The sequence below is a fragment of the Larimichthys crocea genome, unplaced genomic scaffold (genome assembly GCF_000972845.2).
Source record: "Larimichthys crocea isolate SSNF unplaced genomic scaffold, L_crocea_2.0 scaffold244, whole genome shotgun sequence".
NCBI classification, from domain to species: Eukaryota; Metazoa; Chordata; class Actinopteri; family Sciaenidae; genus Larimichthys; species Larimichthys crocea.
Genome location: NW_020853243.1, coordinates 157190 through 178748, shown reverse-complemented (window position 1 = coordinate 178748; position 21559 = coordinate 157190). Strand labels below are relative to the sequence as shown.

General features: G+C 53.1%; 2 protein-coding genes across 6 annotated transcripts in view; one reads left to right on the top strand and one right to left on the bottom strand.

The window, feature by feature from the left end:
• Positions 1-1733: 1733 nt before the first annotated feature.
• On the bottom strand, positions 1734-16461 carry smg7 (SMG7 nonsense mediated mRNA decay factor). 5 transcript variants are annotated; one of them, XR_003461870.1, is made up of 24 exons: positions 16334-16461; positions 15372-15403; positions 13144-13261; positions 12932-13064; positions 12669-12840; positions 12509-12580; positions 12255-12405; positions 12017-12152; positions 11759-11921; positions 11504-11663; positions 11357-11427; positions 9795-9855; positions 9599-9718; positions 9091-9514; positions 8866-9007; positions 8332-8750; positions 7854-8225; positions 7252-7401; positions 6792-6878; positions 5805-5955; positions 5551-5721; positions 3622-3779; positions 2263-3547; positions 1734-1760 (listed from the first exon to the last, which is right to left on the bottom strand). XR_003461870.1 is itself a non-coding variant. In XM_027275902.1 (23 exons), exons 1-23 carry the CDS (start codon positions 16357-16359, stop codon positions 3434-3436), a joined length of 3603 nt encoding a protein of 1200 aa, XP_027131703.1. In that variant the 5' UTR covers positions 16360-16461; the 3' UTR covers positions 2189-3433. The 5 variants fall into 5 exon arrangements, 3 of the variants coding, with proteins under 3 accessions (XP_027131703.1, XP_027131704.1, XP_027131705.1); XR_003461869.1 differs by lacking the exon at positions 1734-1760 and adding an exon at positions 2141-2169; XM_027275902.1 differs by lacking the exon at positions 1734-1760 and having other exon boundaries at positions 2189-3547.
• Positions 16462-21132: 4671 nt separating this feature from the next.
• nmnat2 (nicotinamide nucleotide adenylyltransferase 2) overlaps positions 21133-21559 on the top strand; it is a 12811-nt gene continuing 12384 nt past the window's right edge. Inside the window, exons 1-2 of the mRNA XM_027275906.1 lie at positions 21133-21171; positions 21272-21365. Coding sequence (XP_027131707.1) covers positions 21133-21171; positions 21272-21365 — 133 coding nt within the window. The remainder of the gene's footprint in view (positions 21172-21271; positions 21366-21559) is intronic.

Below are 21559 nucleotides of genomic sequence, written 5' to 3'. Positions count from 1 at the left end.
CACTGATACTGGAGGCTCTATGTAAATAACAAGTCTTTAAAGCAGGGGTCGGGAAATAAGTTTGGACCCGGGCCAATTTTTTTTCTGACAGTTCCATGACGGGCCATGACCATGCTTTCCTACTGGGAAAAAAAAGATTTTATTAAAAATAAAAATGTTTTCACTTTAAAAATGCATTTAATTTAATTTAAAAGATTCATTTGCTTCTATGTGCTGTTATTACGCCCACTGCGTCTGTCATGAAACAGGCAACCTGCCGTAACTAACGTATACAATTTCCAGTTTTTTATGTTTTGGATGCCGTGTAAATCAGCTGAAGATTGCTAACGAGCCACCGATTCAAAATGTCGTGGTCAAGAGCCACGAAAAGAAAAGTTGATTCCGAACGCAGGACTTACAAAGACTGGAAGCAAAGTTCATCCTGCATTCATCAATGCCAAGCCCATGGTCTCATCTGCAACGAGGTTGCTGCAGCTTGTAAAGAAGACAGTATTAGAAGACACCACGAGACAAAGCACGGCCACTTCAAACACGCATTCAGTTCAAGAGGGACACGGGACACTTTTATTTTCCACAGGTTACAGCGCACGCACCTGTGCGTCAGGTAAAGAGGCTGTTTGTCACGTTACTCATCAGCTTCTTCTCAATAAATGTTGTGAATCTGTGGAATTGTATTTTTGACAGAAAACATGAGATTTATTTAAAAATATATATTTTAAAATAAATCAACGTCATCTAGCGGGCGCTAATTGCCGACCCCAGCTTTAAAGGATGTGACAGTTCTGTGGATTCTGGACTCACAGACTCGGACTCGTGTGGAGGAGAACATAGTTAGGTTTATTTAAAGGCTGACTCCATCAGTTCTCATCGTCTACAGAGACACAAACACAAAAAGCCTCAGTCTCCGTCAGAGCTCCACCCGTCGAGGACCGGCCGCCCTGAAACCTCAAACATGTCAGAGTGGAATGTCATCAGAACCGGTCCATTCACTTCTGACTCCACAAAACAAAAAGGCAACCAGAACCGGCACCAGCTCGGATCCTCGCGGTCAGCTCGGACACGGGAACCGAACCGTCCTCACATTCATGAATATTTCATCTTTATTATTTTCAAATACATTTTGTAAATGCAACATGAAAAGCACGATCACACTGAAAAGACACGCCTCAGAGTCTGCTCCAATCAAAAGCAGACAGGAAGTTACAGTACTGCAGTCTGACATCACTTCCTGCCAAGCCTGAAGCCTGTTGGGGGGTGACGGAGCCTCGGAGCGTCCCGATTGGTCGGCTCTAAAACAAACCAGGACTGGCAGCGTGGAAACAAAACAGAACCTTCAGAACCTTTCAGAAACTCAGGAACCTTCAGAACCTTTCAGAAACTCAGGAACTTTCAGAACCTTCAAAGTGTCAGCGTTCAGTTTGCTGTAATCTGCAGAAATAAATCAAAGTTCCTGTCGCCTGTCAGACAAAGCTCAGGGTCCAAACACGATCAGCTGATCAGACGCTCGACAATGAACCATCGACCTTTTTTATTTTCTCGGTTCCTGAGTTCACGACAAAAGAACTGTCACCTGTCTGTCTGTCACCTGTCTGTCTGTCACCTGTCTGTCTGTCTGTCTGTCTGTCACCTGTCTGTCTGTCTGTCTCCTGTCTGTCTGTCTGTCTCCTGTCTGTCTGTCTGTCTGTCACCTGTCTGTCTGTCACTTGTCTGTCTGTCACCTGTCTGTCTGTCTGTCTGTCTGTCACCTGTCTGTCTGTCTCCTGTCTGTCTGTCTCCTGTCTGTCTCCTGTCTGTCACCTGTCTGTCAGTCCCTGTCTGTCTGTCTGTCTGTCACCTGTCTGTCTGTCTGTCTGTCACCTGTCTGTCTGTCTGTCTGCCTGCCTGTCTGTCTGTCTGTCAGTCACCTGTCTGTCTGTCTGTCTGTCTGTCAGTCACCTGTCTGTCTGTCTGTCTGTCACCTGTCTGTCACCTGTCTGTCTGTCTGTCACCTGTCTGTCAGTCACCTGTCTGTCACTTGTCTGTCTGTCTCCTGTCTGTCTGTCACCTGTCTGCCTGTCTGTCACATGTCTGCCTGTCTGTCACATGTCTGTCTGTCTGTCTCCTGTCTGTCTGTCACCTGTCTGCCTGTCTGTCACATGTCTGTCTGTCTGTCTCCTGTCTGTCTGTCTCCTGTCTGCCACATGTCTGTCTGTCTGTCTGTCAGTCCCTGTCTGTCTGTCTGTCTGTCTCCTGTCTGTCTCCTGTCTGTCACCTGTCTGTCACCTGTCTGTCTGTAATGGTCAGTGAGACATGTAGAAAATGTAAATGAGGTTAATCAGCGAGCACGTTAAACCTTCACGTTAGTTTTTTTTCTTCGTTAATTAAATTAATAAACAGGAAGAGGCCGGAGAGGAAGAAGAAGAAGACCCCGAAAATATTGAAGCAGGAAGCGAACAGACACACCTGTGTTCACCTGTCGAGGGCGCCAAGCTAAAAACGGCTACGAACAAATCACAAGTACAGGTTTGTTATTTCCAAGCTAACGGTAAAACTACGTGACGGGTTCGTGTCCTCAGCCCCGCCTTCTGTCCCGTGACGTTCGTCGGCACCGCCACGCCGTCCGCCATCGTCGGACCTCCGGCCTCTTCCTCCAAACAGAAAAGATCGGACTGCGAGCGAGTGAGCACGCTCAGTCCGGGTCACGTGACCCGGCTCCTCAAAGTCCAGTCCTCGTCCTCACAGCACGGCTAAGAGACACGGCCCGTTAAAGTCCAACTATGGCAATATATATTTATTTATATATTTATATAGCTGTCCAACACACTGCTGCTCCTTCCTCCTCATTCAAACTAAACTACAGAGAGCCTGCTCCTCCTCCTGCTCCTCCTCCACAGTCATGAAAATGAATGAGAGTTCAGAAAGTCTATGTTGACCCCGCTGCTTCACCTGACCCCGCCCACCACGCCGTCCTCACTCTCTGACCTCACCGTCAGTCTGCGGCGTGGAGACGCTAAAAACAGGCGCTCCCATGATGCCGAGCAGACGTCTAGGAGGTCCACGTCTTATTTTTTGTCAAAGAAAGAAGGAGGAGTTCTTCATGAGGGTGGAGGGGGCAGTGGTGGTGAGGCGGGGTGTGTTCCTCAATGTTCAGATGTCCGCGGGTTGAAGGAAACCCGGCGGCGGCGGCGTGGCGCGTTGGCACCATGGTTGAAGAGATCCCGCTCCCTCCGGTCCAAGGAGGGGCGTCACCGCTCCTCGACAGCCGAGGGGGGTGGGGTGGTGTTTCAGCCTCGTCGGGGGGTCGTGTCGCCTCCCCAGCCTCCACCTTTTCTCACCGCTTTAATTTTCCATTTTAGTTGGAGCTTGTCTTCGTCAAAACTTTTTTCTCCTCCCGTTTCCTCCTGGTGGTGGTTTGGTTGACGTCCGGACACAAAGCGCCGCCTCGGCCTGCCGTTCAGTGAGGCGGGTTCATGGCGCCGTGACCTCGCTGCTGCTTCTGTTTCTGCTGCAGGAGGAGCTGCTCCAGCGCCGACGGGCCCGGCTGCATCATGGAGCTCGACCAGATGGACTGCAGACAGAGCTAAGTGTTAACACAACGCTAATCCTGAAGGTCACTGAGACTCTGTGATGTCATCGCGTTACCTTGAGGCTGTCCAGCAGCACGGTGGAGGACGACTCCTCCATCGGAGACTCCTGATTGGTCCAGGAGCTGCCTGTGGGTCCACTCGGATGCCAGCTGCTGTCCGAAGCTGCCGAGGCTGCAGCCGGCAGGTAGTCCAGACCGAAGCCGCTGACGGCACCTGAGACCACATGGAGACATCCGTCACACACCCACCAACGTCCAAACATCCGTCACATACCCAACATCCAAACATCCGTCACACACCCACCAACATCCGTCACACACCCACCAAACATCCGTCACACACCCACAAAACATCCGTCACATACCCAACAAACATCCGTCACATACCCAACAAACATCCGTCACATACCCAACATCCAAACATCCATCACACACCCACCAACATCCGTCACATACCCAACATCCAAACATCCGTCACACACCCACAAACATCCGTCACACACCCACCAAACATCCGTCACAGACCCACCAACATCCGTCACACACCCACCAACATCCGTCACACATCCACCAACATCCATCACACACCCACCAACATGCAAACATCCATCACACATCCACCAACATCCGTCACACACCCACCAACATCCATCACACACCCACCAACATCCAAACATCCGTCACACACCCACCAACATTCAAACATCCGTCACACACCCACCAAACATCCGTCACATACCCAACATCCAAACATCCGTCACACACCCACCAACATCCAAACATCCGTCACACACCCACCAACATCCAAACATCCGTCACACACCCACCAAACATCCGTCACATACCCAACATCCAAACATCCGTCACACACCCACCAACATCCAAACATCCGTCACACACCCACCAACATTCAAACATCCGTCACACACCCACCAAACATCCGTCACATACCCAACATCCAAACATCCGTCACACATCCACCAACATCCGTCACACATCCACCAAACATTCAAACATCCGTCACACATCCACCAACATCCGTCACACACCCACCAACATCCTAACATCCGTCACACACCCACCAACATCCGTCACACATCCACCAACATCCGTCACACATCCGTCACACATCCACCAACATCTGTCACACATCCACCAACATCCAAACATCCGTCACACATCCACCAACATCCAAACATCCGTCACACATCCACCAACATCCATCACACACCCACCAACATCCACCAACATCCATCACACACCCACCAACATCCGTCACACATCCACCAAACATCCAAACATCCGTCACACATCCACCAACATCCGTCACACACCCACCAACATCTGTCACACACCCAGCAGCCCCTGGAAGAACAGTCTCCTCGGCTCTGGATCAGCCTGATGGAGGTCACCTGAAACTGAATAATCCTGATCTACATTTGGAAACTACACTTCCCATGATGTTTAGCTAACCCCCCCTCACCGGTCTTGTCACGACCCGGCGATCTCGGCTACATCCACATCCACCAACATCCAAACATCCGTCACACATCCACCAACATCCAAACATCCGTCACACATCCACCAAACATCCGTCAAACATCCACCAAACATCTGTCACACATCCACCAAACATCCGTCAAACATCCACCAAACATCCGTCACACACCCACCAACATTCAAACATCCGTCACACATCCACCAACATCCATCACACACCCACCAACATCCGTCACACATCCACCAAACATCCAAACATCCGTCACACATCCACCAACATCCGTCACACACCCACCAACATCCGTCACACACCCAGCAGCCCCTGGAAGAACAGTCTCCTCGGCTCTGGATCAGCCTGATGGAGGTCACCTGAAACTGAATAATCCTGATCTACATTTGGAAACTACACTTCCCATGATGTTTAGCTAACCCCTCCTCACCGGTCTTGTCAGCCTTCCAGCGGTCCACGACCCGGCGATCCTCACCGGTCTTGTCAGCCTTCCAGCGGTCCACGACCCGGCGATCTCGGCTGTCTGGTGTGCCGATGGGTCCGAAGTTGGAGAAGGGCATGGCTCCGTGGTTGTGTGTGGGCGGGGAGGACGGCAGGCTGCTGGGGTTGGAGGAGTGAGGGGATTGGCTGGCCGGGGTGGAGTGATCTGCCAATCAGAACACAGCTGACATCAGAGCGCCGTCTCAGCGTTTGAAGCTGGACATTCATGTGTGAACAGGTGAGACGTACCTGAGCTGGCAGGGAGGGAGGGTGACCACGGAGTCCCTTCAAACAGAGAGTAGAGGGACGGCTCCTGGTGCATCATGGGAGCGTCGGGCTTGGAGCTGGGGGGCAGGTTCTTCCCGTATGCCTGACTGAAGATGCTGTTCTGGTTGTACTCCTGAAAACACAGCGGGTCACGCGAGTCACAGCAGAACTCGGTCCAGTCTCAGGATTTTATTAAAGAGCGGTCAAAACAAAGACTGCAGGGAGTTCGCTGAAACACTTCACAACATCGTTACTGTCAAATAACGAGGAGACGAACACCGAGTCCAACATGACAAGAACCTTCAAACATCAGCTACACGCTAACTTTACAGCAGTCTACATAGTGCCTGGACCTAGTCTGGTCTGGTCCAGTCACGATCTTGGTCTCTGTCTTGACCCATCACAGTTTTGGTCTCGACCCGTCACGGTCTGGGTCTCGACCAGTCACGGTCTTGGTCTTGACCCCTCACGGTCTCAATCTCGACCCCTCACGGCCTTGGTCTCGACCCCTCACAGTCTCGACCTTGGTCTCGGCCCCTCACGGTCTTGGTCTCGACCCTCACAGTCTTGATATTGGTCACGACCCCTCACGGTCATGGTCTTGGTCTCGACCCCTCACGGTCTTGGTCTCGACCCCTCACGGTCTTGGTCTTGGTCTCGACCCTCACAGTCTTGATATTGGTCTCGACCCCTCACGGTCACGGTCTTGGTCTTGACCCCTCACGGTCACGGTCTTGGTCTCGACCCCTCACGGTCTTGGTCTCGACCCCTCACGGTCTTGGTCTCGACCCCTCACGGTCTTGGTCTCGACCCCTCACGGTCTTAGGATCATCTCATTATGAGTGACTCAGCGTCAGTCTGAATCACTCTGCCACCTGGTGGTCGGATAACATCACAGCAGCATGGAACCGGCTGTGACTGGACCCGTCAGACAAACAGCTGATGAATGAGGAGGAGCCTCACACTCACCTGCATGGGAAAGCCTGACATGGGAAGCAGAGAAGATGATTGGCTGATGACCTCGGGGCCGCTCTCCATCCTGGTCTGGTTTGGCAGCTGCAGAGACGACAGAGATGGGATGAAGACAGCAGACACCACCTGACTACACCTGACTACATCCATGTGATGAGTCAATACAGTCTACACACTACAGTCAGTACACAGTGCATCCACTTCCTGCAGCTCTTTCAAAGTAAAGGCCCTCCAGCTGTCAGCAGGAAGGAGAGTTTTACTCTGAAGGACACACGTCATACTTCTTTGAATGTTTAAAGACACTCAGCATGCGATTAAAGCCACAGTCTGGTCATGTGACTCTGACACTCTGTTCAGAGAAGACATGGACATGATGAGCAGACTGTGGCTTTGAGGTCTGGTTGGGTGGTGGTGGTGGTGTTCAGGATGGGTGGAGGCGGACGACAGGGCTACATACAAATATGTTTGGTCCAGGAGCAGTGCTAAGAGGGCCGGCCAAGGCCTGGAAGAAATCAGGAGGCTTAGTAAAGACGAGCTCCTCCTCCTCCTCAAAATCTGCTAGAGTTTTTAACAGGTCAGGAGGGAGAAGAGGCGAGCTCTTGTTGTCCTGGTGAGAGGAAAAGGAGGAGAAGGAGGAGCAGGAGGAGAAGAAGGAGGAGAAGAAGGAGGAGGGATAAAAAAAAGAGGAAAAGAAAGAAGCAGGCCGGTAAGACAGGAGGTAGAAAGAAGGAAAGTTACGCTGAAAGCTGCAGAAGCTGAACACAGATCAGTTCAACATGACAGACAGGCAGCTCATCAGACAGACAGGCAGACAGGCAGCTCATCAGACAGACAGGCAGACAGACAGGCAGCTCATCAGACAGACAGGCAGACAGCTCATCAGACAGACAGACAGACAGACAGAGAGAGACAGGTCTCTAACTCATCAACATGGACAGAAACTGTTTGGATGAGTGTCAGGGTGAAAGAATCAAACATGTTTTCATCAGAAAACTACGAGGAGAAGCAGCACAGAGACAGAAACACCACCTCCACCTCCATCACCTGAGAGCCGCTCACCTCAAACGGGGGCCCCCGGGGCCCAGCAGAGGGGTCCTGCTCAGGACAGATGCCGCCCGGCGGAGGCCTCTTCATCCTGTCGGCCATCACGGCCAGCCCGTCTCCTATCCGGTACGACGGCTCCCAGTAGTAGTCCGACACCTTGACGTTGGGGTACTTCATCTTCTTGTCCATGTTGGGGAGCGGAGGCTGGGCGGAGGCCTGCATCTGGTGCTCGTACAGTTTGAGAGGATCCTGAGCTGCCATGTAGAAGGCCTGCTGCTGCTGCTGCTGCTGAGGCTGCTTCATGGACATCTGCATGGGGGAGATCTTCTGCAGAGCAGCCGGAGCCTGGTTCCACATCTGAGCCGGCTGATCCTGGACCTGCATGTACTGCTCACACACACACACAAACACAAACACACACACACACACACACATTGATGAAACATGTTTGTCAACATGAGCTCAGAGTGTGAGATGATGTAGAGGAGCTGACCTGCTGCAGGCCCGGGTGGTGAGGTGGACTCTTCCCCATCCCAACCTGTTGGACCGGTTTGGTTGGAGACTGCTGCTGCTGGCTCATCACCTGGACCTGTAGCTGGACTGACTGCTGCAAGGCCTGCTGGGAGGGCGGCTGGGTCTGGGGCTGCTGACCCTGAGAGGGGCCCTGGTTCATGGGTCCCGGGCCTTGGCCCGACGATCCCGGCCCCTGACCCGGACCGGGACCAGAGGGCCTCTGCTGACTGTAGGGAATGTGGGACTGCTTCCCGGCCTGGGTGCCGGCCTGAGTGTGGACGCCCGGCTGGAGAAAAGGTCCGGGGACGGACACGCCAGTGGGGAAGGTGAAGCCCGGATTCACCTGGAGCCCCGGGAACGCCACCGGGGGAGGGATCACGTAGGCGGAGGGCGGGAAACCTGCAGGGGAACCAATCAGGAGCTGAGCATTGAAGCTACTCACACACGACAGTTCACGTTATAGTCAAGCTATGTGCTCGTGTGTGTGTGTGTGTGTGTGTGTGTGTGTGTGTACCCGGCCTGCTGGGCAGTGGAGGGAAAGCTCCTGGATGGTGGATGGGGATGAACTGGGAGGAGCAGGTGGTCTGTGTTTGAGTGACAGGCGTCTTCTTGGCCTCGGACACCGGCGTCTTCCTCAGCTCCGTCTGCGCCTTCACCTGAACCAAACAAACATCTCCTCATTAAATATTCAAATGAGCAGCCTCATCAGTGATGCGTTGATAAAGACCGATGAGGTCACCTGTTTCCCGGGGTCAGCACTTTTGTCGTGACCCGGTTTTTTCAGCTCGCTCTTCCTCTTCCCGTCCCTCTTCGGCTCTCCTTTCCCAGCAGCCCCGTTGCCCTTGGTGAAGTCGCGGCGCTCCTTGCTGCTGTCCTTCAGGTGATGGTTCCGTGTCTGCTCGCGGCTCTGCTCTCTGGGTTTGATGTTCTCCTTGAAGGTGACGACGGGTCGGTCGCTGCTGTCGGGCCACGAGCTCTGCGTCTTCCCCGCCGACAGCACCGACTTCAGGCCAGAGTTTCCGCCGTCGTTGGCCGTCTGCTCGCCATTGGATGACTCCTGCAGCACCGGCGCCTCCTTCTCCTGCGGCTCCTCGATGGCCTGCTCCGGAATGTCAGTGATGAAGACGAGGAGGCCGTCCTCGCTCACTCTGCACTGGATGAGCCTGCAGAGAGGAGACGGAGACGGCCATGATGAAGCTTAGAGCTCTGCTGCTTCAGACGAGCTGATGGTGCAGATGGAAACTCACCCCGGCTGGTTGTCGGCGACCCATTTACCCAGACTGATGAGCCTCTGGTGACGGGTGTGGACCGGCAGGCCGTCCCTGTCCACCAGGATGCCCTGATGACCTTTAGTGAAGTCCAGGAGCCTGAAACACCAACAGACATGAACGCATGGAAACATCTGGAGCGACTGCTGAATGTCTGAACGGAGCAGTATGTTACCTCAGAGCAGGACGCAGCGCCAAGAAACCCTGCAACTCAAACTCCTCTGGCAGGGGCGTCACTGAGGAGAAAACAAACACACCTTCACGTTATGTCACAGCTGAAGAATCCAACACTGAACACAAGAAGCTCTGATACTGTGCAGACCAGCCAGGCTGTTATCAACAGCTGGACTTCAGAGTTAACTTCCCCGTCTCTAGCCATCTCAGAACGCTGTACGGATCCGATATCGAGAACAGCTGTCATGTTATTTTGCTCACACACACACACACACACACACACACACACACACACACACACACACACACACACACACACACACACCTGACGACCAATCCGTTCACTTTCTCCAGGCACAGCTCCACCAGAACCCGTTGTTGTGAATGTGAGACAGTTTCTCTTCTCATCAGTATTTTATTCTGTTGCTACAACTGTCAGGCTCGGCTGATATCAGACCTAACACGTTTGTGATTTCATGAACTAACAAAGTAATGAGTCAAAAATCCTGATCGAAGAGAACTCAGTCCGCCACGAGATGAGGAAGCCGGCCCTCTAAAGCCTCTGGACGGCACAGCGTGGACATAGAGCCGGGTGAAGACAGAGGAAGGTGACAGTGCTGAGATGTCATCAGAGAAGCTGCAGGCCCCACAGAGCACGCCAAGCGTAATGCTGAAGATGCCCTGACAGCTTTTCTGTGCTTGGTGGATGATGCATGCTGAAACACATCAGGCACCGTGGCTCAGGCCCATCGTGCCAAGGACCAGACATGGGACGTGACAGCTGAAGAGCTGGAAGCCTTTATTGGTCTTACATACATTTGTAAAGCATGGATGAGGAGAGCGTTTGGTCAGCCGAGTGGGAGAGCATGTCCCGAAACAGACGCACACAGAGAACAGAAAGCAGCACCGCCTGCTACACATCACTGTGGACGAGCAGCTCTCCCCAACGAAGGCAAGCTGCAGCTTCATCCAGTACACGGCAAACAAACCGGACCAGTTGTTATTATGAAGTATTCTGCTTCAGGTCGTATTTGTTGGCACATAATCAAAAACATTTTCAGCGCGGTGACACAAAGCATTCCTCACACGGAGAGAGGCAGCTGTGCCTGACGTCAGAAATGAAAAGCTTCAGTGGAAAACTTCAAGTTCAAACGAAGATATGACGTGACGGGAACGCCGTTCAGTGCAGCCGTATGAACGTCAGAACGAACGCTGTGGTCGTTGGAGTAGTTAAGGAAGTCCGGTAGTTCTAGTGTTAAAAGAAGAGGAGACGCTGCAGGAGAGACGGTGACGTCCATGTACAGCGCCACTTTTATTTTGAAGGGACGGCTGACTGTAAACTGAAGACTCCGATCGGAGCTTTTATTTTGAAGGGACGGCTGACTGTAAACTGAAGACTCCGATGGGAGCTTTTATTTTGAAGGGACGGCTGACTGTAACCTGAAGAAGACTCCGATCTGAGCTTTTATTTTGAAGGGACGGCTGACTGTAACCTGAAGAAGACTCGATTGGAGCTCTCATCGATCTCTGGGCTAAATAAAGGAACACAGGTGGACGTCCTACCTGAAGAACAGGACACGTCGTCCTCTTTGGGCTGGAAACTGTTGAGGATGGAGACGAGCCATGGCCAGATGCTGGGAGACAAACGGAGCAGTTAGACTTCCTGTGACGAGCTCACACACTCATTAACACTCTCGGCGTCTCACTCACTGGTGTCTCTTGTCCACGGCGGCCTCGTGGAAGACGCTGGGCCTCAGTTTGAGCCAATCCAGAGACACTTTGATGGCGGGCAGAGGACACTCGCCCATGATCTCCTCACCGCGGTTCTTGTTGAGCAGAGCGCGACTGCACATGACGCCCAAGAAGGACACTGAGGGGACAGGAAGTCAAACAAACCAATCAGCTTCAAGTCTGGTCACGTGTGTGTGTGTGTGTGTGTGTGTGTGTGTGTGTGTGTGGTCTTACTGAAGAGTCCGAGCAGCTGGTACCAGCTGATCTGTTGCTCGCTGCTGTAGCTCTGCTCGCTGCCGTCGGCCGTCAGGTCTCGGAGGTGATGGAGCTCGAACAGGTTGATGACGGTGATGTGGACGAGCTGCTGGGAGCTGAAGGCTTTCTGCAGGATCAGCCTCTGCACACACACACACACACACACACACACACACACTGTGAGCTCTTCAAAGCACGTCCTTAAAGACAGTCCACCGTTCAGTGTCCTCCTCTCACCTGAAACTGCTCCTCCAGTCTCTCCCTGAGGACGTCCAGCTTGTCCAGGCTCTTGCTCAGGTAGACGTGCCCGTGAAACTTGATGAACGCTCGGATGAAATCGGACACACTCCACTTGGTTTTCACCTCGTCGCGGCTGCAGGAACACAGAGAGGACGTCAAACACCTGAGTCACTATGAGGGACTCATTCAAACACAGTGACACACAGACGGGTGGAGGTGGAGGAGGTGGTGTTACCTCTCCAGAGCCTTGGACAGCGCCTTCTGCAGGTTGGTGGAGGCTGCTGGGAAGGGGAACTTGACAGCGATGCTGCGGCAGTAGTAGAAGATGGTGGTGAGGTGGTCTCCTTTAGAAGAGGCCAGGATGGCGAGCTGATTGTACGGCTGACCTGCAGGACACACGAGCGTCAGAGAGGACTACAAACATGGCCGCCCAAGCTTAGCACAGTGACTGGAAGTCAATGGAAACTGCTAGCCTGAGTCTGCACTCACCGTTTGATGGGACCAGCTGAGCAGCGTGTCTGTAGTACGACTCGGCCTGGCTGGTCTGGTTCCGGTACCGTGCTGAGAGACAGAAACATGGATCAGATCAGCTGTGAACACTCGGACATCACGGACACGCGATAAACAACACACGGGTGGATTTTCTCACCGATGTCCCCGAGGTGGACGAGGCAGTGCTGGCAGATGTAGGAGCAGGAGCTGGGCTGAGGGGTGACGATGGCGCTGGTTCTGATTTGTTTATTGCTGATGATGCCGAGCTGGGACGACTTGACCCGGCAGGGCAGGTCCACGTTGAACACGGTGCACAGCTCCTGCAGTAACTGAGACAGCACACACAGTTTAACATGACGGACCAGAACCCTCTGAGCTCTGAGCCTCTGCTGCTCCACCCTGACACCACCTGAATCTCACCTGGGTGTAGAATCCACTGGCCGCCTCCAGGAACAGCGACAGGTTGGCCTGGACCTCGCTGCGGTTGGGGTTGGCTCGGTTCTTGGCCTGGCTCTGCAGCGTGGTGATCTGGTTCTTAAAGGCATGATTCCACCTGCACACACACATCATGACTGAATCTACACCTGTCTCTGACAGTGATGGAGGTGCTGTGGTGTGTGGGCGGAGCTTACAGGTCTTGCTCCACCTTCTTGTCGAGGGCGTACTCCAGGTCAGTCACCAACATCTTCTGATACAAGTCCTGCAGAGCCTGCCGGGACGTCCACACCTCTGCTGCCCCCAGCTTGGAGTCTGACACACAGACACACAGACACACAGACACACAGACACACAGACACACAGACACACACACACACACACACACACACACACACACACACACACACACACACACACACACACACAGGATCCATGATTGTTCTGCTCTGACTGAATCATGTGAGCAGAACCTGAGTCTCACTGATGGTCCATGTATCAGAACCAGCTGAGAACTTTGTGTCTGTGCGGTGAGACTGTTAAAGGAACAACATGAGTGATCAGTCAGCTGTTCAGTGTGCGGGTCGGTCAGAGGCTGCGAAGCCTGTCACGGCAGTTGCCATGGCAACGATGGGGGCGAAGTAGCCAGCTGGGATTACTCGAGGACCAGTGTGTGTGTGTCTCTCTGTCTGTCTGTGTGTGTCTCTGTCTGTGTGTGTCTGTGTATGTCTCTGTCTGTCTGTGTGTGTCTCTGTCTGTGTGTGTCTCTGTATGTCTCTGTCTGTCTGTGTGTGTGTGTGTCTGTGTCTCTGTCTGTGTGTGTGTGTGTGTCTCTCTGTCTGTCTGTGTGTGTCTCTGTCTGTGTGTGTCTGTGTATGTCTCTGTCTGTGTGTGTGTGTGTGTGTCTGTGTCTCTCTCTGTGTGTGTGTGTGTCTGTCTGTGTGTGTGTGTCTGTGTGTCTCTGTCTGTGTGTGTGTGTCTGTGTGTCTCTGTCTGTGTGTGTGTGTGTGTCTGTCTGTGTGTGTGTGTGTCTCTGTCTGTGTCTCTGTGTGTGTGTCTGTGTCTCTCTGTGTGTGTGTGTGTCTCTGTGTGTGTGTCTGTGTCTCTCTCTCTGTGTGTGTGTGTCTCTCTGTGTGTGTGTGTGTGTCTCTCTGTGTGTGTGTGTCTGTGTGTCTCTGTCTGTGTGTGTGTGTGTGTGTGTCTGTCTGTGTGTGTGTGTGTCTCTGTCTGTGTCTCTGTGTGTGTGTCTGTGTCTCTGTGTGTGTGTGTGTGTCTCTGTGTGTGTGTCTGTGTCTCTCTGTGTGTGTGTGTGTGTCTGTCTGTGTGTGTGTGTCTGTGTGTCTCTCTCTGTGTGTGTGTCTGTGTCTCTCTGTGTGTGTGTGTGTCTCTGTGTGTGTGTCTGTGTCTCTCTCTGTGTGTGTGTGTGTCTCTCTGTGTGTGTGTGTGTGTCTGTCTGTGTGTGTGTGTCTCTGTCTGTGTGTGTGTGTCTCTGTCTGTCTGTGTCTCTGTGTGTGTGTGTGTCTCTCTGTGTGTGTCTGTGTGTGTGTGTGTCTCTCTGTCTGTGTCTCTGTGTGTGTGTGTCTCTGTGTCTGTCTGTGTGTGTCTCTGTGTGTGTGTGTGTCTCTGTGTGTGTGTGTGTGTGTGTGTCTGTCTGTGTGTGTTTGTCTCTGTCTATGTGTGTGTGTGTGTGTGTTTGTGTCTCTGTCTGTGTGTGTGTCTCTGTCTGTGTGTGTGTGTGTGTTTGTGTCTCTGTCTGTGTGTCTCTGTGTGTGTGTGTGTGTGTTTGTGTCTCTGTCTGTGTGTCTCTGTGTGTGTGTGTGTGTGTTTGTGTCTCTGTCTGTGTGTCTCCACAGCTTGTTCAAATGAGGAGTGAAGACCAGCAGCTCTATCATGCTGCCTTAGTGTTAGCATTGTTGTTGTTGTTGTTAGTATTGTTGTTGTTAGTATTGTTGTTGTTAGTATTGTTGTTGTTGTTGTTAGTATTGTTGTTGTTAGTATTGTTGTTGTCGTTGTTATTGTTGTTGTTGTTAGTGTTGTTGTTGTTAGTATTATTATTGTTGTTGTCGTTGTTATTGTTGTTGTTATTAGTGTTGTTGTCGTTGTTGTTAGTATTATTATTGTCGTTGTTGTTGTTAGTATTGTTGTTGTCGTTGTTATTGTTGTTGTTGTTAGTGTTGTTGTTGTTGTTAGTATTATTATTGTTGTTGTCGTTGTTAATGTTGTTGTTGTGACAGATGAGTTCAAACAGAACAACGATCCCAAACTTTGGATCTTTTGTCTTCGCTCTCTCCCACAGCTCAAACTTTATGACTGAGTCAGTGTGTCACTGTTTAACGCTGTGTGACTGCAGGTACGGACCGGACCAGGTACGGACCGGACCAGGTACGGACCGGACCAGGTGTTTGAGGTGTTGGTGCAGACATACCTGTCATGTCAGCCTTCAGGGCCTCTGCCTGTCTGTAAACACAGAGAGAGAGACAGGTTAGAGAGACAGAGACAGAGAGAGAGACAGAGAGAGAGACAGAGAGAGAGAGAGAGAGACAGGTTAGAGAGACAGAGAGAGAGACAGAGAGAGAGACAGAGAGACAGAGACAGAGAGAGACACAGAGACAGAGAGAGAGACAGAGAGAGAGAGAGAGAGAGACAGACAGGTTAGAGACGCACGTTAGCATCATGCTAACATGTAGCACTTCCTGATGACAGACAGCATGCTAACAGCTAGCCTCACTGATGCTAAGCTAACGCGTTCAGTGGTTCGGGTCAGCTGTGGACCTGGCGGTTCGGGTCAGCTGTGGACCTGGCGGTTCGGGGCAGGTGTCGGCTCAGACTGTCAGTCTGGATCCGGACTGTGACCCAAACACTCAGCCAGGCTCGGTTCGGCAGAGCCGTCAGTTAGCTAACATAGCCCGCTGCTAACAGTCAGTGTTTGGACGGGTCAGAGTGGCGGTACCGGCCGCTGAGGAGGCGGAGCCGGTACCGAGCCGAGCCCGTTAGACACGGAGCAGGCTGCCGGTACCGAGCAGGTCCAGTTAAACACGGAGCAGCTGATGCTAACTGATGCTAACTGAGATACGCAGACAGACTAGCGAGCTAACGCTAGCAACAACACAGTGTGTGTGTGTGTGTGGCGGGTAAACACACACACACACAGGGCGGGAAACACACAAGAAATACACACACTGAGTCCACCTGTGTGTGTACCTGTGTGTACCTGTGTGTACCTGTGTGTGTTAGCGTGTTAGCATCGACGTCTGTTGACGTGTGGAGCTAACAGCTAACGTTAGCATTAGCAACCCAACAAAACATGTCACCTGTCGGCTTCACGCGCCTCTCTGACCTCACCTGTACAGCACTGTGCACGCGCAGGTGACCCCGCGCCGAGCTTACCGTAGATACTGGCTGCACAGGTTCATCCTGACGGATCGCTGCCGCTCACACACCGACCGGACCCGAAGCTAACGATACCACCGGCGCCATGTTGTTCCTGTCTGACCCAGGGAGGGGAGGGAGGGGGGAGGAGGGGAGGGATCTACGTTCTAGGTTTTAGACAGTCTGCGGGGACGTCACAGAGATACATCCAGGTTTTAGGACCATCCTGCGGGACTTCACAGAGACTACGTCCGGTTTTAGACGTCTGCGGGGACGTACACGAGACTACGTCCAGGTTTAGACAGTCTGCGGGGACGTCACAGAGACTACGTCCAGTTTTAGACAGTCTGCTGGGGGCGTCACAGAGACTACGTCCAGGTTTTAGACAGTCTGCGGGGACGTCACAGGACTACGTCCAGGTTTTAGACGTCTGCGGGGACGTCACGAGACTACGTCCAGGTTTTAGACAGTCTGCGGGACCACACGGAGACTACGTCAGGTTTTAGACCGTTGCGGGGGACGTCCACAGAGGCTACGTCAGGTTTTAGACCGTCTGCGGGGGACGTCACCGGAGACTTCGTCGAGGTTTAGACAGTCTGCGGGGACGTCCGGAGACTTCTCGTCCTCCGTCAGCGTCCTCTTCCCTGTCTCCTTTCCTCTTCTTCCGTCCTCCGTCAGCGTCCTCTTCCCTGTCTCCTTCCCTCTTCTTTCTCGTCCTCCGTCAGAGTCCTTCACTGTCTCCTTCCTCTTTCTTCTCTTCCTCCGTCAGCGTCCTCTTCCCTGTCTCCTTTCCTCTTCTTCTCGTCCTCCGTCAGCGTCCTCTTCCCTGTCTCCTTTCCTCTTCTTCTCGTCCTCCGTCAGCGTCCTCTTCCCTGTCTCCTTTCCTCTTCTTCTCGTCCTCCGTCAGCGTCCTCTTCCCTGTCTCCTTTCCTCTTCTTCTCTTCCTCCGTCAGCGTCCTCTTCACTGTCTCCTTTCCTCTTCTTCTCGTCCTCCGTCAGCGTCCTCTTCGCTGTCTCCTTTCCTCTTCTTCTCGTCCTCCGTCAGCGTCCTCTTCCCTGTCTCCTTTCCTCTTCTTCTCGTCCTCCGTCAGCGTCCTCTTCCTGGTCTCCTTTCCTCTTCTTCTCGTCCTCCGTCAGCGTCCTCTTCCCTGTCTCCTTTCCTCTTCTTCTCGTCCTCCGTCAGCGTCCTCTTCCCTGTCTCCTTTTCCTTTTTCTCGTCCTCCGTCAGCGTCCTTTCCTGTCTCCTTCCTCTCTTTCTCTCCTCCGTCAGCGTCCTCTTCCCCGTCTCCTTTCCTCTTTTCTCGTCCTCCGTCCGTCCTTCATGTCTCCTTTCCTCTTTCTCTCCTCCGCGTCCTCTCCTGTTCCATTTCCTCTTCTTCTCGTCCTCCGTCAGCGTCCTCTTCGCTGTCTCCTTTCCTCTTCTTCTCGTCCTCCGTCAGCGTCCTCTTCACTGTCTCCTTTCCTCTTCTTCTCGTCCTCCGTCAGCGCCTCTTCGCGTTCCCTTTTCCTCTTCTTCTCTTCCTCGTCAGCGTCCTCTTCCCGTTCCTTTCCTCTTCTTCTCGTCCTCCGTCAGCGTCCTCTTCCCTGTCTCCTTTCCTCTTCTTCTCGTCCTCCGTCAGCGTCCTCTTCACTGTCTCCTTTCCTCCTCTTCTCGTCCTCCGTCAGCGTCCTCTTCACTGTCTCCTTTCCTCTTCTTCTCGTCCTCCGTCGCGTCCTCTTCCTGTCTCCTTTCTTCTTCTCGTCCTCCGTCCGCGTCCTCTTCCTGTATCCTTTCCTCTTCTTATCGTCCTCTCAGCTTCCCTCTCCTGTCTCCTTTCCTCTTCTTCTCTCCTCCGTTCAGCGTCCCTTCCCTGTCTCCTTTCCTCTCTTCTCGTCTCCGTCAGCGTCCGCTCTGCCTGTCTCCTTTCCTCTTCTTCTCGTCCTCCGTCAGCGTCCTCTTCACCTGTCTCCTTCCTCTTTTCTCGTCCTCCGTCAGCGTCCTCTTCACTGTCTCTTCCCTTCTTCTTTCGTCTCCTATAGCGTCCTCTTCCTGTCTCCTTTCCTCTTTTCTCGTCCTCCGTCAGCGTCCTCTTCACTGTCTCCTTTCCTCTCCTTCTCGTCCTCCGTCAGCGTCCTCTTCACTGTCTCCTTTCCTCTTCTTCTCGTCCTCCGTCAGCGTCCTCTTCCCTGTCTCCTTTCCTCTTCTTCTCGTCCTCCGTCAGCGTCTTTCACTGTCTCTTTCCTCTCTTCTTTCCCGTTTTTCCCCCTCCGTCCGCGTCCTCTCTGTCTCCTTTCCTCTTTCGTTTCCTCCGTAGCGTCCTCTCAGTCTCCTTTCCTCTTCTTCTCGTCCTCCGTCAGGTCTTTCACTGTCTCCTTCCTCTCTTCCGTCCTCCGTCAGTCCTCTTCTGTCTCATTTCTCTTTTCTGTCCTCCGTCAGGTCTTTCCGTCCCTTTCCTTTCTTCTCGTCCTCCGTCAGGTCTCTTCCCCGTCCTTTCCTCTTCTTCTCGTCCTCCGTCAGCGTCCTCTTCCCTGTCTCCTCTGCTGACTGCCCGCTCCGGTTCTCCAGCTAACAAACTGAGCTAACATGAGCTAACAGCAGCATCCTGGATCAGGTGGGGACCCACATGTGCAGGGTCCGGTCCGGTCCGGTCCGGTTCATGTTCTGAACCTTACTTTTGACCGTCCATATCTCATGATGACTCATCAGCTGACCATTGTTTGGTGTGTCGTCACAGCAGCTGGAGTGACGCAGGCAGCAGCACCATCAGCTGGTTCTGTGTGGGACGGAACCGGATCCTCTGGAGGATCCGGATTCATTTGTGGCTGCGCCACACGCCGCGCGAGGCCTGCGGGGCTTCATCACGCACCGTTTCCGTGTTCGACGCGTTGAAGCGGGCTCAGATGGGTCGGGTCGGTCGATGTGTTCACAGTGTGTGGGTCTGCTGGATTTGTTGTGTTCGCGTCCCATTCTGCCGGATGTGGAGCCGTCGCCCTTTCAGCACCACCCCGCCGGCACAGCGACCGGAACCGAGCCGAAGAGGCTCAGGTGTGTCAGGTTGATATTCGTCTCACCACACACACCACACACACACACACAACACACCACCACACACACACACACACACCACACACACACAAACACCACACACACCACACACAGCTCCTCCACCCTTACCGAACATGGATGTGTCCCTTGTGATGTGGTTGGAAGCTGCCGCAGGACAGCAGGATGACGTGGGTCTTTGTCTCTGTCAGGTTCCTGTCGGTCTTCGTCGTGGTCCGGTCCGGTCCGGCCGGTGCTGTCAGGTTCTGTGTTACCGGGTCGCCCTCGCTTGTTGTAGCAGGCAGCCGCTGCAGAGAGAGAGAGAGAGAGGGAGGGAGGGCGGTGTGTCTGCGCAGGACGCGGCGTCAGTCCGTTAAAGAGACACACACACACACACACACACACACACACACCCACACACAGGACACACACACCACAGACACACACAGACACACACACGCACACACACACGCACACACCAGACACACACACAGACACACACACACCCACACAACAACACACACACACACACACACACACAACACCCACCACACACATAGCACACAACACACACACACACAACACACACCACACACACACACACACACACACACACACCACACACACACACACACACCGACAACACACCCACACCACACACACACACACACACAACGAGACACACACACCACACAACACCACATACGCACCACACACACACAGACACACACAGACACACTCCACACACCACACGCACACACACAGACACCACACACACACACACACACACAGACACACAAACACACACACAGACACACCCACACCACACACACACACACACACACACAGACACCCAAACACACCACCAACACATACGCACACACACCACACACACACCACACAGACACACACACCACACACACACACACAGACACACACCACACACACACACACACACACATACGCCACACACACACACACACACCACACAGACACACAACAGACACACACACCACACATACGACACACACACAACACACACCTCCTCCCCCTTCAGTCGTTTTCTTTTTATTTTTTGAACACAAAACTATGAATAACACTATTCAACGTGTCCTCATGATGAACAAACAACATCAGCTGGGTTTAGCGTCATGTGATGTAGGTGGGGCAGGTCGTGATGAGTTGGCAGGTCGGATTGGTCAGGTGGAGTCAGGTCATGTGATGCAGGTGGAGGTCAGTGCATGGTGAGCAGTGGGAGGTCAGGAGGTCATGACTTGATAGGCAGGTGATGCAGGGGTCAGTTCATGTGATGGTGGTGGAGTTCAGGTACATGTGAAACTGTGGGGTCAGGTCATGTGAGCAGGTGGAGTTCAGGTCCATGTGATGCAGGTGGAGGTCAGGTCATGTGATGCGTGTGCGAGGTCAGGTCAGTGACTGTGGAGGTCAGGTCATGTGGATGAGGGGTAGTCATGTGATCAGCATGTGATGGCGGTGCAGTCGTGGACCTGTGGATGGTAGGTCTTGTGATGCAGGTGGGAGTTCCGTGTCATGTGATGGCAGGTGGAGGTCAGGTCATGTGATGTAGGTGGAGTTCAGGTCATTGACTGTTGAGTCAGGTCATGATGCAGTGAGAGCGGATGGATGGTCAGAGTCGGTCATGTGATGTAGGTGGAGGTCAGGTCTGTGATGCAGGTGAGGTCAGGTCATGTGATGCAGGTGGAGGTCAGGTCCTGTATAGTGACTAGTGAGGTGGAGGTCAGGTCATGTGGATGCAGGTGGAGGTCAGGTCAATGTGATGCAGGTGGAGTCCGGTATTCGACTGGTGGAGGTGCAGGTCTGTGATGCAGTTTGTGGCAGGTCAGGTCATTGATGCAGGTGGAGGTCAGTCATGTGATGTAGGTGGAGTTTCAGGTCATGTTGACGTGTGAGGTCAGGTCATTGATGCAGTGGAGGTCAGTCATGTGACTGTGGAGGTACAGGTCATGTGCTGCCAGGTGGAGTTCAGCGTCATTGTGATGCAGGTGCGAGGTCAGTCTGTGTGTAGGTGGAGTTCAGGCTCATGTGACTGGGAGGTCGGTATGATGTGATGCGGTGGAGTCAGGTCAGTATTGTGAGAGGTGGTATGTGATTCAGGGAGTCAGGTCATGTGATGCGTGGAGGTCAGGTCATGTGGTGCAGGTGGAGGTCAGGTCAGTGAAATTTTTTTTTTGCAGGTGGCGGTC